The sequence below is a fragment of the Culex quinquefasciatus genome, chromosome 3, assembly GCF_015732765.1.
Source record: "Culex quinquefasciatus strain JHB chromosome 3, VPISU_Cqui_1.0_pri_paternal, whole genome shotgun sequence".
Lineage (NCBI taxonomy): Eukaryota > Metazoa > Arthropoda > Insecta > Diptera > Culicidae > Culex > Culex quinquefasciatus.
In genome coordinates, this window is record NC_051863.1 from 169,404,437 (window position 1) to 169,424,462 (window position 20,026).

A 20,026-nucleotide genomic window follows, 5' to 3' on the forward strand; every position below is an offset into this window, starting at 1 on the left:
GGCTTGAAGAAAAAGTAAAAAAGTATAGAGATTTACATAACAAGCCAAAGTCTCAACATTTTGAACATAAAAAAGTGTTTTAAAATGCATTTTATACTAGTTCAGTTTTTTTGCAATCAAATTTGACGAAAACAAAAAAAAAATTAAAAAAAACTTTGGCTATACTAAACATTGAAAATTTTCAAAAATTCAAAACATGTGTAAATCAAACCAAACATGCTAAAAATGATTTTAAATACAGGGGAATGCATTTTAAATCAATTTCAGCTAACTAATGATGCAAAATGGCTTCTTTGGGCATACCGAAGGCACCAAAAAAGTTTCAGCTGGATTTAAAAATACAAAAATTAAAATTAAAAAAAGATCGATTTCGTAGAGAACTGCTCAATTTACTTAGTATAAATTATTTATCAATGTCAACAACTTTTTCTAAGAATTTCAGGCATATGTATGTTCATTTTAATGAAAACAACAAAAATGAAACTACAAGTCATAGTTTCATCATTAAAAAAAAATTAAAAAGATAAATCGGAATTTCGAAATTTTATTGATTTTTCTAAGTTTAAAAATATATTGAACATTGAAAATTTATTGAACAGTGAAATTTCATTGAACATCAAAAATTTATTGAATTTTAAAATTTATTTAATTTAAAAATTTCATGCAACTTTGAATTATATTTGATAATATATTGATTTTTCAAAACATATTGATTTTTGAACATATATTAAATTTTGCAAATTTATTGAATTTTCTTTTTTTTTTTGAGTTTAGAAAATCTATTGAATTCAGAAAATTTATTTAAAATATGAAAAATATATTGAATTTGGAAAAAAATTTTAAATTCGAAAAAATGATCTTTAGAAATCTTAGGCCGATGCAAATATTTAAAAAAGTTTTTGTCCCTCGGCCCTGGCCGAGGTCAAGGGGGACAAAAAATAAAAAAATATAAAAATTTAAATAACAAGCCATAATCTTCACATTTAAATGAAAAAAGTGTTTTAAAATGCATTTTACACTAGTTCAGTTGTTTTGCAATCATTAGTTTTCAAAAAACCTAAGATCTGACAAAAACAAAAATCGTATCGAAAAAAAAAAGATTTTGCATCGAAAATTTTCAAAAAATCCTAGGATTTTTCAATAAACCCAAACATGCTAAAAATGATTTTAAACGCAGGAGAATGTATTTTAATTTGATTTCAGCTGGTTGCACTTAAATTTTCATTGAAATTTTGAAGTTTATTGTAAAAATATTTTTTTTGCCCCCTGATTTTTCGGGCCAATTTTGAAGGGGGTGACGAAAACTTTTAAAAATATTTGTACCAGCCTTATCATATTTCAAAATTATTAGAATTTTGAAAATTTATCGAATTTGATAATTTATTCAACTTCATAAACTTATGGAACTACTACAGCTTAAAATTAATTGCATTTTAAAAAGATATTTTATTTTTGATAAACTTAAAAAAAATTATTTGATTTTAAATTTAATTAAATTTTATTTTTTTTATTTAAATAAAAAAGATTTGACAACAATTTTAGCGAAAAAAAACCTGAAACATCGAAAATTTTCAAAAATTCAAAAGATTTTTAAATCAACTCAAACATGTTAAAAGTGATTCCAACCGCAGCGAAACGCATTTTTAATTGATTTCAGCTGATTGTACTTAAATTTCCATTGAATTTTTGATGTTTTTTGAAAAAATATTTGTTTTGCCCACTGAATTTTTCGGACAAACTTTAAATAAAATTTGTACCAGCCTTATGGTTTTTAACACGTTTCTGGAGGTTTATTCTTTATATTTTTCAATTATCGGTGTTTTCCTCTTTTGGAATATTACTTATTTAAGACTTTTGAAAAATACCGTAATGGGATCGGAAAAAAAATTCATTGATTTTTTTCCAATACAAAAACTCCAGATCAGAAAATGATGGGTTTATGTATAAAAATGTTACTTAATCCACCGTTCGATGGTTGGTACCTTCCTCACACTCATAAAGTAAATAAATTCAGTGAAAATAACACGATTCCCTCTTATGTTTATCAAAATAAGCTTCATAACTCATTTCTTTTGATAGGGTTTTCAGATCTTCAATCTTTGTAGCTCATAGACAAGGTCTTTTGATAACGTTTTATATCTGAGATCTGGCCTCCAAAAAGGGTGTAAATAACACTGATGTGCTTATAACTTTTGATAGGGTTGTCAGATCTTCAAACCCCTAAACTACTCTAAAGTGATTTAGAATTTTTAAATCCAAGATGCATTTTTAAATTTATTTGACAGTTAACCATTCAAATTTAACTAAAATGGGGTCGAAATCAAAATCAAATTATTTGCTCTACAGCATTGCCTTGGCGTTCTCGATTGCGAGATTCCTACTCGAAACTAGGTGTCTGAATGCTTGATTGTTGAGGCAATTGCAAACCTCTTTTTACACCTTAGCTTCCATCCACCCCGGGATTCAAACTGACGACCTTTGGATTGTTAGTCCAACTGACTACCAGCGACTCCACCGAGACAGGACCCAGGGAGACGACTCCTGCACCTGGACTGAGCTAACGACCTAACCATTTTAGGTTAGTCCGGGGCCAACATTTACTTCCCGTTCGACGGAAGGCGTGATCAGACAAATCTCGTCTCAAAAATGCCACCGGGACCTTCTGGGATCAAACCCAGGCCGACTGGGTGAAAGGCAACCACGCTTACCCCTTACAGCACGGGTCCCGGGTCGCAGAACCCGAATTTGATGTTAAAATAAAAAAAAAAAATACGAAAAAATGATTCGATTATCCGAAGTTTCATACAAACCTTAGGATAATCGAGTTTGGACTGTATCATGTTTTCTTACAAAACCATCCGTTTTACAATCTTCCGGAGTCTTGTCTAAATCGTTTTTAGCATAACGTTTGAAGCACTTAACTAAACTTTATAACTTTAACTTTGAGACCAAAACGGGCAAAAATCGGTTCAGCCAGTGCAGAGATAACCGAGTTCAATTGTTTAATCAACTTCATACCACACACACTAACATTTGCTCAGAATTTGATCCTGAGTAGATATGTATACGTGAAGCTGGGTCTAGGAGGTCTAATAAAGAAGTTGATTTTTCGAGATTTTATAGCTTTTCTTCAGTGAGACGAGGAAGGAAAAAATAATTTTCGTATATGCGGATGCTAGATAAGTGCCAAAAAAATCATCTCTAATACCATTTATATTATATACGTTGGATAGGTAACTCTCACTTTATCTTAGTTTATCGAAAAACTGAATTTTCCTCATCGATACCAACAATTCTACCGAATAGGATTCCTTTGGACGAAAAAAACATAGAAAATTGCTAATTCTTGGAAGAGACTCAAAATATTCATTTTGAAGTGCAAAACTTTCATTTCCAAGGGCTCAAATAAGGGCCCAACCCCGACCCTATACCAATGTTCATTCCTTCCACCTGTTGTATAACTCTACGCGAACGCGCGCGCAACTTCCAAAACAAGCCAACCGCCCAAACCAGTGCAAGATACCTCGCTCGAGGCCTCAAGTGTAAAAGAAAGCCTTCCGTGGCATTTCTTCCTCAACAACAACAACCACAACCACTTTTCATTTTTTCCCCATTTTCACCTTCCGTACACACAGTTGTTGCGGGGCCCTTTTCGGGGCTTGCAAGTTCCGATTCGGGTTTTCGTTTTCGCCTAGCAACAGTGGCCACCAACCTCCAGCGAGTCAGCAATTGATCCGTCTCTCTCTCCCTCTCGAGAAGTGCGCGCAAAAGAAGAAATCTCTCGCAACGGTACCTCGGACCAACCGCTCATGTGGTTTGGCTGAATTTCCTGCTTTTTGGTTTTGGGACCGGGGGCTGGCTTTTCCTGTCCAAATGGTGTTTGCGTGAGTGACTCCCGCCGTGCCGGATCGCCAAAGTTTCGGTTGAAAGTGAAAGCATTCCGCGCGCCTTTCCCATATGTGGGAGCTATTTTTGTACATTTGAATTTCTTTGGCCCCACCCTCGCTCTCGGGAGTCAAGTTTGGTTTGTAGTTTGGGAATACAATCGCTACTTAGATCAAGCGGTACAGTTAGCCTTATCAGTCGTAACGGGGTGTTATGAAATGCTGATAGAAAACCCAACTCTGACTCACCTTTGGTGTTGATGGTGGAGATCTTGATCATCTCCAGCCCATCCTTGTCGACGATGGTCCCGTTGTAGATGACGCTGCTGGTGCTCTTTTCGTTTCGCTTCTTGAGCGAATCTTCCTTGGGCGGCGCCACCGCCGGTTCCACTCCCCCCTCTTCCTCGTCTTCCTCCTCTTCCTCTTCATCCTCATCGTCCTCTTCCTCCACGACCTGGCGTCCACCGTTTCCGTGTTTCTGTTTCTGCTGCTGATGGTGGTGGTGATGCAACCGCGCCGCAGCCGGATGTGACTCCCCATCACTGGCGCTGTCGTTGCCGCTGGCCGCTCCGGCATCCGACTCTTCCGAGTCGATGATGACGGCCGCCTCGCGTACCTGGTGGTACTTGCTGTTGTGGCTGCTCGAGCTGGTCACAACCGCATGCTGCTGTTCCTGCTGTTGCTTCTTCCGGGCGGCGGCCGCCTGCAGCTGATCGGCCACAATCTGATTGATCAGATCGGGCGGTTCGATGTCGCACGCGCCCTTGCGCTTCGGCTGCTGATCCGCCTGCTGCTGGTAAAACTTCAAATTCTCGTAGTACGCCGCGTAGTCCGTAGTCTTGGAGGCCACACGGTGCTGTTGATGCTGATGCCGACCGGCCGCGGCCGAGGTGGACGCCTTGCCGGAACCGGAGATTTTCAGTTCCCGCATCAGCGAGTTTGACGAGGACTGTTGCTGCTCGTAAAAGCCACTTTCGTGTTGCTTCTTGGACGATGTCGCGCCCGTTTTAGCCCGATTGCGACTCATGGTTGGGCTGGTACCTGGTTTGCACTTTGCTTCACACACAAACACTCGCGCACAAATTACTTCTTCCTTCTGAAGCGAAACTTGCGCCTACGATTTGATTTTGGTTATTTCCTAAAGCACTCCCATGATTGGGCAATGTAATTTTTTTTTTCTACTTCTTCCTTTTCCGTTAACCTGCAAACACTCACTTCAAACTTATTCCTGATAGCCGCAACGACACTAGTTCAATTCATTGCGAAATACCTGAAATTGAAAGGAGAAAGAGATATATTAGTAATGGTTGGTGAACACTTAATATTGAACTGATTTATCTATTTGAAAAGTAAACTATCGGCAGCTTGCTCAAGACAAAGTTAGATCGATACTGTTTGTATTTTTCTAACGTGAGTGGAAAGATAAATCAAGAAACCGTTGCATCTCAGTGTGGTTTTTAAAACCCTTGCAATTTTAGCAGACATTAGTTCTCTGTATAACTTTTACATAAATTTTGCTATAAATGATTTTTTCTTGGTTTAATTTTATAATCCATCGAATCAGGCTTTAAATTAATTTTCTACCAAGCAAGCAAATTAAACAGAGTTAGAATAAATTGATGTATGTATGTATGTATGATCCCCATACCCGCAGGCAACTTGGTCCTGGAACACATGTGAGCGCTAGGTGAACAATTCGATCATCTTTTACTCTGTAATCTGTACACCCACGTGCATAAGTTTTTTTGCACGAATTTTAGTGCTACAAATACCGGCGCAAAGAATAAAAAGAAACCCCTTTCCCCTCCCCAAGCACCGGAAATTTGTAGCGGGTGTAGGGACACTTTGTATAGACGCCCTTGCTCCCATCACGTCACTGAGGGTATGGAGCGACGAGAAATTAATAAGCATGCCCCCCTAGTCGAACCTTCATTAGAGAAGCAGGCAATCCACAACTCACAGCGAACGACCAAAGGAACACCCTACCGCGTATATAGTAATATTGGCGTGGTTTGTGTTCATTGATGTGTGTGTATGTCGGAATAAATGAAAGTATGGTTGTCTTATAAAAAGAACGAGCTCACCAGTTGATAAAATTTTCAAAATCAGCTTCTCTTAAAAGGTCACGCATGCCCGAAATACACCAAAAAAGGCCGGTTCCTGCTTGGGCTGCTTCAGCTTGCCGCCGCCCCACTCGTAATCTGCTCCGTCGTCTTCCTTTCTCTCCTTTCGTGAAAACTGCGGCAACGGAACCTCCCCGCTACAACTGCGTTCCACCTTAACTGGTTCCGACGAACTAAACCGTGCGCCAAGGCTCCGATTCCCGTTTGACCTCGACGAGTCCATCCACGAGGAGACCGACGACCGCTTCGCTCTCTGCGTTCCTTCAGATTCCCGGAAGTTGTCCATTTCCAGGCGAACCCACATCCACCCTGGTCGTCGGGGAAGTTTCGAAGGCCTCCGCGTTCCATAGCAGTATCGCGACCGACCCGGAACGAGCCACGTCCTTGATTGAACCGTCCTGTTCAAAATCCTCCGCTGGAACCATTGCTTGAACATTTCCACCACGAACAACACCATTCACCACTGCACTGATTAGTTCCGGAACCACTTTTTATTTTTTGGAACAAAAATTCAAAGAAAAGCAGCAGCGAAAATTTTTGACGTCTTTCTCCAATCGTAGACTGCTTCGATCCTCAAACAGAGTTAGAATAAATTGATGCACCTTAATTCATTCAAACTTTCAATTAAAGACTGACTAATCTGCAAGATTCGCAATTCGCAATTCGCAATTTTCAGTGTAAGAACGGGCCTTGACCGATCTTATGCACTAGGTTCCCGACGAACACACACTGCCCTTACACCTACATCTCACCCTTGCTCTGAGTCAGTACGAGCAGCACGCTAGAACACGCTTTGAGTGTTCGTGCCAGGCATGCACACCTTCTTTTCCGGTTACGCATTTTAACTCGGCCGGGGGTGGTACATTAAGTAGGGTTTGATGTAAGTATAAGCGCCTAACCATTTATAGTATGCCTATCAACTTTCATTGAAGCAAAAACTGTTTTATTTTTAGTTTGAATTCAAAAACTTATTGTTATTTACTGTGTTTTGTTTTCTCCTGAAATATTCCCTATTGTTGAGTCTGTTTATCTGTTGCTATTTCTTTTGTCGCGGTGTTTTGTTACAATTTTTGGTCCTAAGCATGTTATAAAAGTTTACCAAAAATACAATAGTAATATTTGTGTTATTCCTTTAACCATTCCATAAATTGAGTAAGGGCTCAAACCTCACTTGTTTGAAAAAGGGTGAAGATTGAAAACAATAGACAGTAAAAGAGAATTTATTTTATAAAAATCAAGTATCAATAGTAAGAGAATGATGAGCGTATTTTGAAAAATAAAAATGAGAAGCTAGATGTATTAGATGTAAAATTAGACAATAGTTAATAAATAGAGATACAAAACAAGCTTAGATTATAGAAAAGATAATTTATAGGACAGATAAAAAATTATTCAAATAAATAAATTCGCAATAAAATGAAAAAAATAATAGGCGAATGATAAATAGACTTGATATTACTAGTAAATTAAGGAAAAGTATATTTTTAAGGCAAAAAAAACAAAACAAAGTTTGTTAAAGCAGTATCAATTGGTAAAAAAGAGTGGAAAAGCCTTGAGAGACAAGAGAATCAAAAGTAAGAAAAATCAAAATCAAATGATGGATATTAAATAGAAGAATCAGTGAAGAATTGGGAATCAGAAGAGCAAGATAAAAAAAAAAGGAGATAGGTGGTAGCTGAGAATGAAGAGAAGAGAAACCCCGTTGTGCGATGTTTCAGGTACATCCACAGCAGTTGACTCAACATACTGCGAATCAAAACAATACCGTCTACAATCACAAATTACTTCCCTTTCCCACATTGTTGCGCCCCTTTCTTTTAGCCGTCTCGACTCTGACCCGCGGTGGTCAAAGGTTTACGATCCGTTTCCACAGGCCACCAGCTAGGTCATCATGAAAACCAAGCCAACGTGGAGGTAAGAAAATAGGACACTCGCAAGGAACCAGAGCTATACGGTTCTGATCAAGATAATTCGGATGATCTAACAGAACTACGGATGTAGTTAGTTACGCTCCTTCCAGGATGTTCCTTACGTGGACGTCAACCGAAGAGCACGCAACAAGGTCAGTGCCATTGCATGCTCTTAGGTATCAATCCTTGGCCTGCAAAGACTGACTAATCTGCAAGATCAGAAAATTTTAAGCATGTTAAATCTTTTGACATTGACAATCGGCATTCAAAAATTGAATGCTATTTGAAAACTACAAAAAAAAACATAAATTTTTTAAGTTTCTTCGGCATTTTTTTTTTATTGTTCAGACTTAGGCTAACATGGAAACTATTTAAAAAAATTCGAGAAAATGCAAAATTCTCGCAAACTCGCAAAAAAAACAAACTTAAGATGGATTTACCTCAAAAGCCGTACCTTTTTGTCAAAATTTCTGTGAAGTACTTAGAAATCCAATTTGCATCTTAAACAAGGACACGATAAAAATACGAACCTTCAAAAATATTTTCGACAGGTCGATTTTTTTTGAAAAAAAAAAAACAGGAAAAATGCGCTCGAAATAACTTTTTTGACAGTAGTGGTGGTGTGGTTTTGCTGAGGACAAACGAATTGCTACACCGCCGAAAACGAAACTATTGGCACTACGCCCCCCGGGGCATGGCCTTCCTCTAACGTGGGATTTCTGCTCCAGCGCCTCTGACGAGACAGGAGAAACCGGGACCGACGTTTTACTTCACCATCCGATAGAAGCTCAGTGGATAAGGCGGGAATCGAACCCGCGTCTCATAGCATCATCGGGATCGGCAGCCGAAGCCGCTACCCCTGCGCCACGAGACCCACCCTACACCGCCACTGATGTCAAAAAAGGTAAATATTATGACCGGATGAATAGACGAATTCTAATCTTGTTATTGGCTGATGCACGAAGTGATTTATTTACCTTTTTTCGGCACCCTCAGCAAACGTCAAACCATGCAAAATTGCTGTGCCGGATCTTTTCCGGGAGAGATCCGGAAATAGATCCGACAGCAATTTGTATTGATTTGACGTTTGCTGAGGGTTCCGAAAAGTTTGGTTATGTTACTGCTTGCAAAAGACAACGGATAACATTCATGTGAGCAATTCTCTACCAAAACCTTCAATGGAATTTATTTGTATTTTTTTTTTTATTTGGCTAAAACGTCATTTTGTCTCATTGGTTCACCCATACAAGTCTCCATACAATTTTGGCAGCTATCCATACCAAAATGGTACGTAAATATTCAAACAGCTGTAACTTTTAAGTGAATTTTCTGATCAATTTGGTGTCTTCGGCAAAGTTGTAGGTATTGATGAGTTCTATTAAAAAAATAGGTAAACTAAAAACTGCGGATTTTTCGCGTATTTTTTGACTTTAGAGATTTTTTTCATATGTTTTAGGGAACCAAAACCCACAACTTTTGAGTTATAGAGAAGCACACACCAATTACTCATTACTGAATTTAGTTAAATTTACTAAAATCTGCACTACTGAAATTTTCAGTAAATGAAAACTTGCTGAAACTTCAGCAAACTTTGACAGCTCCATAGAAAATTTAACTGATTTTCAGCGAAAAACTAATTGGAAATTTCAGTAGTACAGTTTTCAGTAAATATTAACTGAAAACGAACATCAGAATTTGCTATGCATGGTCAAAAATTTAGCCGCCTGGTTATGATTTTTAGAAGAAAAAAAATGAATTTTGGAAATAAAAAAAAATTATCTCTAAAATTTGTTGACTTCATTTTTTATGAATTTGCAATCGAAAAGCACTAAAGGGGTTACATACATGTAAATCGTAAAAAATTTCAGAGGTTGGTATGAGTACACATTAAAACTTTTTTAAATCTCTTTGCAGAGCATTTAAATATACATTTTGATCTATTAACAAAATAAATATGAAGACATTTGGATTTACCAATGACGAGATATAGCTATTTTAAGTTAGCAGTTTGAAAAAACGGGTGCCACGATATCTCAACACTGCTTTGACCAAATTGGCTCAAAATTTTGGTGAAGACTCGTCAAACCAGTCCTGTGCGCATGACGAAGGCCAATTTTTCAAAAGTTTATTTTAAAAAATGATAAAAATATTTTTATGTTTTTCATATAAAAAATCGTCTGTTTTTGAACCCCTTAACCGATTTTTTGATAAAGTGCCTCGTTTTCAGAATAAAGCCACCGAAGTTTTATTTCAGCAAAATATTTGCAGTTTTTCGGTTTGAAAAAATATTTTATTTTTAGTTTAGAGAATTTGCTATAAATTTGTCCAAGAAACTTTAAAGATTGGACCTCTTATTGCCCATGTTCAAAAAAGGACAACTGAGAAAAATGCGATTGAAATTTTTCGATCGATTTCTGTGTTTCTACGCATAATTGTGCCGTGGGTCGCTATTCGCCCTACATGTCCCTAATCACCCCGGTTAACATTTTATCACCCTTATTTGTAATCCTCTTGCAGGTAAACATGTAAACAAGTAAAATGCTTCATAAAAAGTCATGATTTCGTGATAGAAAATACGTGATAGAACGATGGGGCAAACAGACTTGGTGTTGTTTTCAATGATTTTCTTTATAAAGTACTAGATTTTATGTGTCAAAAACAGTAGTAGTGAAAGTATACGTAAAACTAAACTTAAAAATGATAAAAAGTCAGAATCATCCAAAACTGGCATGGGACAATTATGCGTAGAACGGCAGGCTTAAAGAAAAAGAAACAGGAAAATTGAAGTTTTCTGAGTCTCACCTAAACAACCCTCCAATTTCTAATGCTGATGTCTCAGCAAATAATGGTCCGATTTTCAATGTTAAAAAGTGAAACATTCGTGAAATTTTCCGATCTTTTCGAAACCATTTTTTTTATTTTGAATCAAGACTAACATTTCAAAAGAGCGTAATATAGGACTTTTTAATTCAATTCACCAAACAATCGTCGCTTGATTTCCATAAACTGAATATTTCCTTACAATATAAATATGGAGAAGAAAAAAAACCCTTCAAGTACAAAATCATAACTCCACTCCCCACCAAACATGAAATTGGGACACCACCGCCAACCCTCTCACTGCTTCGTCGTCGTCCACTCCATCGAGCGTGAGAGTGATACAGTTATAATGTGTAAAATGTACACTACACACCAGAAGAAAAAAAAACCAAACCAGACTTGTTGTACACACCACCAGTGTCGTCTTCTTTCTAGTTTTGCTTGTTTTCTTGTGCGGTATTTCTTAGTACGAATTTTTTCACTCACTGAAAACTACAATTTGCTCAACCTTCAACATTCAATCGAACGAAACCCGACAGCAACATACTTTTAACAATCCTGGTAGCAGATTCCCGTGGCTCTTCCCCTCACGACACCAATTCCGGTTATCCCGAGGTTCCCGAGCAACAACTAGTCACACAAGGACCTAACTCGTACAAACTTCAGTAGTGTTTAGTTACAATACTTTGTTGCGGGGAAAAACCGCGCGCGTGGCACACGTCAAAGCAACGAAACCGACCGACCGACGACCGTCCTAGTGGACGTTGAAAATCCGATTAAGTTGGCCACTTTACGACGACGACCGAGAGACATCAAACGCGCGCGCACAAGCACCATGAAAGACTTGCCACCACCACTAGAAAGGCACACACACACACGAGTGTGTGTAGCGGTGTTAGTGTCGAATCTTGTTTGTATTGGTTTGTTTTGGTCTTGGCAGATGAGGGGGAGGAGTGTGACGGGAGGCGGAGGGTTGAGGAGGTTTGGGAGCTGCTCCCCCACTTGGTTGAAACTTGGGCCCCGTACAATATTGTGTGTAGAAGCTCAACCAGTGCAGAGGACACATGATCGGTAGGCCGTCATCAAAACTGAATGGGGGGTAAAACAAATCTTAATAAATAGGGGAAATATTAGACATTTGCAACCAACTTAAAAAAATAAAATATTTAACAATGTTTTTTTTTTAGTTGAGTCGAGTTAGTGTCTTCGGCAAGGTTGTACACAGAAAAAAAGTTAAATTTTGGAATGTTGAAAACTTGGTAGGTTGAATATTACCTCTTTTTTAAGTAATATTACATAAAAAATGTGTAAAAATGTGAACCTGATGAATATTCATCAAAAACTGATGAAAATTCATCATTTTCTGAGGTAAAATTAATCTTTTTTTTTGACACAAAATCTGTCACCATTTCCTGATGAATATTCATAATTTTTTTCTGTGTAGGTATTATTGAGAAAAAATGGTACATGGAAGCAAAAATTTGGCGATATTTTAACTAACCTTTTTCACAAAAAAAAACTATTTCCTATTATTTATACACCCAAAGGAAAAATATATCTCAAAATCTGCAACATTGAATTTACTGCAGAAAATGTCACATTTTATAACATTTTTTGCAGCAAGCCCGTAGATCATTTTTGCCCGCTTGTAAAAATTTCAGCGGTCTGCAGTTCTCACCAACACATATAATAGGGGGATGGCGCCGCTATTTTTAGACCACGTTTTCCACTTTTTCTCATCGAAACCGACTACTTTATCGACTTCATTTTGCTGGGCGAGATAGGACGCCGTCTATTTTTAGACGATGACTCAGCACTTTTACACTCTTGCGCTTAAAAAAACCAGGTGGCAGCACGATGTAACGCCACGTCCCTATATAATGCTGGCCCGTCCCCGAGCAACACTCCAAAGAGAAGCATATGTTAGTGCTCTTTCACTCACTTTTCATCAAGCGTCCATGGCGCGGTGGTAGCGTGTCGGATCAATAACCAAAAAGTTGGTGGTTCAATCCTCGTTCTGTTAAGTTTTTTTTTTGTGAAATACAACCAAAAAGCCGTCGGTAATGTCGATAATTGTCGGTAACGGGCAAAAATGTCATACTCCTATATCGCAAAAAAATGCATGAGGACAGATTTCATGCAGATTCTGATATATGTACTTTCATGCCGCCATGCATCACAATCATGCGACTGCCAGTTGGGTGTAGGGGACCACAAACGATACTTTTGAGCTATAGAAAAGAATGGGCAAAATCCATCGAGTTAAATTAAAAAAAGTTTTTTTTTTTGGAAAAACAGAAATTTTTCTTCAATTTTTTTTTAACTTCAGGATTAAATATAAAATCGGATCTTTAATCGAAAAGTACTTTACATATTTTTTGATAAGGTGCGCCATATGGGGATGGCGTCGCTATTTTTAGGCCACATTTTCCACTTTTTCTCATCGAAACCGACTACTTTATCGACTTCTTTTTGCTGGGCGAGATAGGACGCCGTCTATTTTTAGACGATGACTCAGCACTTTTCCACTCTCGCACTTTAAAATCCAGATGGCAGCACGATGTAACGCCACGTCCCTATTTTCAAGATACATCCACTTAAAGGCCGGGATCCGTGGTGTAGGGGTAAGCATGGTTGCCTCTCACCCAGTTGGCCTGGGTTCGATCCCAGAAGGGGAAGTAAATGTCTAACTAGAGGTTAGGTCGTTAGCTCAGTCCAGGTGTAGGAGTCGTCTCGCTGGATCCTGCCTCGGTAGAGTCGCTGGAAGGCAGTTGGACTAACAATCCAATGGTCGTCAGTTTGAATCCCGGGGTGGATGAAAGCTGAGGTGTAAAAAGAGGTTTGCAATAGCATTGCTTCAACAATCAAGCCTTCGGACACCTAGTTTTGAGTGGGAATCTCGCAATCGAGAACGCCAAGGCAATGCTGCAGAGCGAATAATTTGATTTTGATCCACTTGAAGTTTATTTCAACTAAATAATTTGTTGATTTTTCAAAGTACATAGTGCGCATCAATACCTACAATAGTGTGGTTCATGGCCCCATGGAAATGCAAAAATGTCAGCAAGACCGTTGCATTGTTGATAAAATCATTTTTCTATGTCTACAGAAGCTCTCCTGAAATTTTCAGCCAATTTGGTTCAGGATTCATTGAAGCTCTTTAGCATTTAAGTTTGTATGCGATTTAAATAGAGAAACTTCACCTTTTTACATTTTCTGACCGCAAAAATCATCTACTGAACTAAAATGTCTGAAACCTAGATATATATCAAAAATAATATGGGGAACAATTTTTTAGAACAACCCAAGTTAATCTAAGCTGAACTGACTTAGTTATAAGTGGATTAAGTGAAGGTGTCGATGTTGTATTTTCCAAAGGGCCTCTTTCGCCAAATTTTCACCTAATGGCTCACTTTGATCGATGGCAAATCGTTTGACAACTTGTTGTAGGTCCTACAACCTTGCCAAAAAAAATAAAAAATAAAAAAAACAGGCTAATAACAAACGTTTTTTCAAAAGATAGAGATTATCAAATATTTACGTACTGTTTTGCCTTCCTCACTGAGGTAAGGCTATAATCCTGCTCTAAAAATGAACTTCGTATAAAAACGTCGTAGACCCACCTTCATGTATACATATCGACTCAGAATCGAAAACTGAACAAATGTCTGTGTGTATGTGTGTGTGTATGTGTGTGTATGTGTGTGTGTATGTGTGTGTGTATGTATGTATGTGACCAACAAACTAGCTCATGTTTCTCGGCACTGGCTGAACCGATTTGACCTGAACTTGTTGCATTCGACTTGGTTTAGGGTCCCATAGATCGAGTTTTATACAGATTGAAGTTTCGATAAGTAGTTCAAAAGTTATGTATAAAAATGTGTTTTCACATATATTTGGATCTCACTTAACTGTATGTAAACCATGTCCGGCTCAACTATCCGAGCCAACGTTGGTTAGGTTATCAAAAGACCTTTCCAACGAGTCCAAAACATTGAAGATCTGGCAACCCTGTCTCGAGATATGGCCACTTAAGTGATATTGATGTACTTTTTTGAAGCCGGATCTCACTTAAATGTATGTAAACTATGTCCGAGTCCATCATCCGACCCATCGTTGGTTAGGTTATTAAAAGACCTTTCCAACGAGTCTAAAACATTGAAGATCTGGCAACCCTGTCTCGAGATATGGCCACTTATGTGATATTGATGTACTTTTTTGAAGCCGGATCTCACTTAAATGTATGTAAACTATGTCCGGATCCTCCATCCGACCCATTGTTGGTTAGGTTATTAAAAGACCTTTCCAACGAGTCTAAAACATTGAAGATCTGGCAACCCTGTCTCGAGATATGTCCACTTAAGTGATATTGATGTACTTTTTTGAAGCCGGATCTCACTTAAATGTATGTAAACTATGTCCGGCTCCACTATCCGACCCAACGTTGATTAGGTTATCAAAATACCTTTCCAACGAGTCTAAAACATTGAAGATCTGGCAACCCTGTCTCGAGATATGGCCACTTAAGTGATGTTGATGTACTTTTTTGAAGCCGGATCTCACTTAAATGTATGTAAACTATGTCCGAGTCCATCATCCGACCCATCGTTGGTTAGGTTATTAAAAGTCCTTTCCAACGAGTCTAAAACATTGAAGATCTGGCAACCCTGTCTCGAGATATGGCCACTTATGTGATATTGATGTACTTTTTTGAAGCCGGATCTCACTTAAATGTATGTAAACTATGTCCGGCTCAACTATCCGAGCCAACGTTGGTTAGGTTATCAAAAGACCTTTCCAACGAGTGCAAAACATTGAAGATCTGGCAACCCTGTCTCGAGATATGGCCACTTAAGTGATATCGATGTACTTTTTGGAAGCCGGATCTAAAAAATTGATGAAACTTGTGTACAGCCATTGTTGTGAGGAAGGCTCCAACCACATAGGTGGATTAAGTTAGTTTTTGTATAAAGAGCTACTTAAAGCCTTGTAAGGGCAGGGTGACCACTAAAATCCCATTTTCAAATTCCCGACTTTTTCATGACTTTTCCAGAACCTCAAATATTAGGCAATTCTTAACTGAAGAATATTTTCAAATCAAAAACTCTTAAAAAGTCATTATTAACCATCGAAATTTCTAAATAAATAAATCTGAAGAATCTTATCAATAAATTTCTGAAAAAATATTTCAGAAAAGGAAGCACTCATTATTTCGATTCAGGCAAAAAAATAAAAAAAAGTTTAAACATTGAATTTACGAGCCATGGTTTCAACATTTGAATCAACAAAGTGTTTAAAAATGCATTTTACACCTGCCCAGTTGTTTTGCAATCATTAGTTTCCAAAATATCTAAGTATTGACGAAAAAAAATTTTTTTTTTGCAAAAAAAACGTTTTTGCGGTGCTGTACATTGGAATTTCATAAAAATTCAAAATACTTTTAATCCAGCCCAAACATGCTTAATACGATTATAAATGCAGGAAAATGCGTTTTACATTGTTTTAAGTTGATTTGACCTCTATTATCATTAAAATTTTGAAGATTTTTGAAAAAAATATTTTTATGCCCCTGATTTTTTGGACCAATTTTGAAGGGGGGCGGGCGACATAAACTTTGAAAAATATTTGCAACGGTCTTTTTTTCAATATGCTAATAAAAGTTTTTAATTTATCTTTTAAAATGTTTGAATGTTTCCCCGACAGATAAATAAATGAAAATGAAAAGCTTAATCTATAGTTACTGACCCATACTCACAATTATTTTAATGAAATCAAGGATTTGGAAAATAAGTGAATTTGAATGAATTTAATTTTACATTATAAATATCTACCACAAAAGAAAAACAGCCCAAGTAATGTTGAAATCGTTTTATTTTTCAAACATTTAATGTGCAGTGTGACAAAATCAAATAGTCACAAATAAATTAATAAATTTTGATTTAAAAAAATGATATGGAAATCTTTGTCAAGTGCATGCCATTATATTCATACAATATTCTTGAGGATAATACAAAAAAAATTCAAAAGTTAGAAAATAATTTTCAAACTTTTCAACAACTTTTTAGGGACCATCCATAAACCACGGGGACACTTTAGGGGGTATGGCGATTGTCCACGAAGGAGGGGGGGGGACAGATTCCCAAAAAAGTGTCCACGTGGTTTATGGATGATCCCATAACAGAAAAAAAACACAAATTTCCGACTTTTTCCCGATTTTCTCGAATTTGGGCGTATTTCCGACTTTTTCCCGACTTTTCCGACTTGAGTAGCCACCCTTTTAGGTGAACCAATGACACAAAATGGCGTCATTGGTCATAGGGAAGGCCACCCTTTTTTAATTTTAATTCTGGAGTTTTTTTTTTTTTTTTTTGAAGAGGTCCAATAAACCAAATTTTCAGTTTTGCTTTTTGGGTGTTTTTAATACCCCTGACTCAAGGCGCCTTCAAAAACATCCAAAAAGCAAAAACTGAAAAAATTGGTTTACACTCAAACCAACCGAACGGGGTCACTTTTTAGTTTGACACCCCTTTTACACGGAGATCACACACACTACCAAACGTTTGTTTTGCAAGTGTGCGTGAGCGTCGTGTAAAAAGTGACAGTTCGTCACTTTTTAGTTTGATTTTGACCAACCAACGGGGTACAAACTCCAAACGAGTTGGATAAATATGACGGGTGCAAGAAAAATCAAGTTTGAAACGAGTTTCATACATAATTTTTTAGAACTTTTTAGCATTTGTTTTGAAAAGTGTTTTCGTTTCGATTCTGTTATTTTTGGTACAGAAAAGTATGGGACGGTCTAAACTTTGAATGATATTTGCTGCAGCCGAATCAAATTTTGAACAAAACTTTTTTTTCGTATTTTTTATTTTCTTGCTTTTAACATCATGATTGAGTTCTGCAACCAAATTTTAGTCAAATTTTAATTTTGTTTTGTCTATTAAATAACAATAACAACGTTTATTCAATACGTTCAAGAAGGTGATGGTGTGCGAGTCTTGTTTTGACTCCACACCAACTGTGAACAGGCTTGCGCCAAGGCCCCCACTGCGCGCACACTACCGCTTCGAAGACGACGTCTATACAAACATGGTGGGTCTCGGTGGCCTTTGGCTGTCTGTCTGTCGGTCTGTTTCTGTTCCGTCCGTACATGTATGGTGCCGTCGAAGGCCTAACGGCGTTCTCTCTCTCTCTCTTCTTCTCCCCTCTCCTCTCAAATCTCGCCTCCTTAAGCTACACCAGCTTAGTTGATTATGTTGTTCTTCTCTAGCTGTTGCTGATTCCGGTGGCGATCAATGAAAAGCTTCGAAACGGTTTCGTTCACGGTTGGGTTCTTCCCCTCCCTGTCCCGGAACCGAGTACAGTCTGGGTTTGCTCAGCTCAGCTGAGTCACCCTAACGCAAACTGCCGCGATGGGTGTTGGAATTTCTCGACGTGTTACGTCGTCGGACTTATGTTGCGCGAACCACCACCACTCGGTGTGATGTGAAAGTGGCGACTCTTCCGCGTAAAAAGCCTTCGAAGTGCTGCCGTGATCGGCTGCACGTCGTGTCGTTTCTCCGAGAGCTGTAAACATTGACTCTGCTTGCAAGCCTGACCTTTGCTGTGGTCGAAGGAGTTTAGCATATCGGCTCGAATACGACTTGAGGCCTTAACACAAATGGTTCAATTCGAGCATGATTCAACTCGACATGAAATTGGGCAAGAATTCGACCGCGAGCGATAGTACTTCAAGAATGACAATTAAAAATAGACTCTTTTAACCTCTTTGCATGCGGCGGTGGTGGATCACGGAAAAAGAGAGAGTCGTAATGGTCGGGTCGGTAGCGGCAGGCAACGAAGATGTATTTAAACAACAGTGTGTGGGGTAAATATCTCGTGACTTTTGATTAATCCCTTATTCTGCGAAATTTTTTGAAGAGTACCATACATAAAAAATAGGTAAAAAATCAAACTGAGGAGATCGCTATTTTTTGTGACTTGCAAAATTCGATTTTAATCCTGAATAATTCCAGATTGTTGTTCTTATTTTTATTACAATTATTGCCATAGTTTAATGCCTGCTTAACAACCGATGGCCACCAACGGCGCCCGCCATGTCATTTTATAGATCTCGGGTTTATGGGAAAGGATTAAAAAATTGTTATTCAATTTTTTTGTCAAATAAACAGAAATTGCCAACAAGGACGATTCCTGCGCGAATTGTTTTACAATCTAAAGTCTACCACATTTAAGCAACTCATGCAAAACAATGTAAATGGGCCAGTATGGATTTGTAAACAACAACCTGCTCGTTCCAAATGTAAACATTCATTGGTGAGAACAGCATAGACTGTTGTTTACACATCCACTTTGGCCCATTTACATTGTTTTGCTTGGTTTATGTTTTGGGCCTACAGTCCAGACTCGATTATCCGAAGGTTTTTATGGGAATTCTGGTAATAGAATCAAATTTAAATGGTTGATTGTTACCAAATGTACTTTTCATATATTTCATTAAAAACGTTACTTAATCCACCTTGATAGGTGCCTTCCTCGCATTTATGAAGAAATTTTATCCAAAAAAGCAACATCTGCTATTTCAGTGTTCTATGAATTTAACTCAGTTATTCTTATCACTTATCAGGGGTAGCATAACGGATCCGGACAACATCTTCATACAAATATCCGAGATCCAGCCTCTACACATTGTATGAAAACACTTAAGTGCTGATAACTTTTGATAGGAATGTCAGATCTTCGATGATCATAGCCCCATTTGAAAGGTCTTTCAATTATCTAACTAACGACGGATCGCATAAGGGACCCGGACATCATTTTTATTGAAATATCTGAGATCCAACCTTCAAAAATTGTATAAATAACACTTAAGTGCTAATAACTTTTGATAGGGTTGTCAAATCTTTGATGTTTTTGGCCCATTTGAAAGGTCTTTCAATTATCTAACTAACGACGGGTCGCATAAGGGTCTCGGACATCATTTTCATGAAAAAATCTGAGATCCGGCCTTCAAAAAGTGCATAAATAACACTTAAGTGCTAATAACTTGTGATAGGGTTGTCAGATCTTCAATGATTTAGGCTCATTGGAAAGGCCTTTTTAAGAGTGTGCCCCTTTTGGCATAATGGACATTTGGCATAACGGGTTTTCAAGAAGGACGTTTGGCATAATGGACGTTTGGCATAATTGGTCCAAGACATCAGGGACGTTTGGCATAACGGCAGGGACGTTTGGTATTTGGCATAATGGACGTTTGGCATAACTCGTTCAAAAACCATCAAGGACGTTT

General features: G+C 37.8%; 1 protein-coding gene across 2 annotated transcripts in view; it reads right to left on the reverse strand.

Annotated features, from left to right (window-relative positions):
- Positions 1–20,026, reverse strand: part of LOC6044950 (ribosomal protein S6 kinase alpha-5) — a 62,395-nt gene that overhangs the window by 38,558 nt on the left and 3,811 nt on the right. Inside the window, exons 1-2 of one of the 2 annotated variants that reach the window (XM_038259332.1) lie at positions 11,285–11,507; positions 4,134–5,154 (exon numbers count right to left, since the gene is read on the reverse strand). In XM_038259332.1, the coding sequence (XP_038115260.1) occupies positions 4,134–4,911 (778 nt within the window). In that variant the 5' untranslated portion in view covers positions 4,912–5,154; positions 11,285–11,507. Of the gene's footprint in view, positions 1–4,133; positions 5,155–11,284; positions 11,508–20,026 lie in introns of those variants that run through there. The other variant, XM_038259331.1, reaches the window with a different exon arrangement.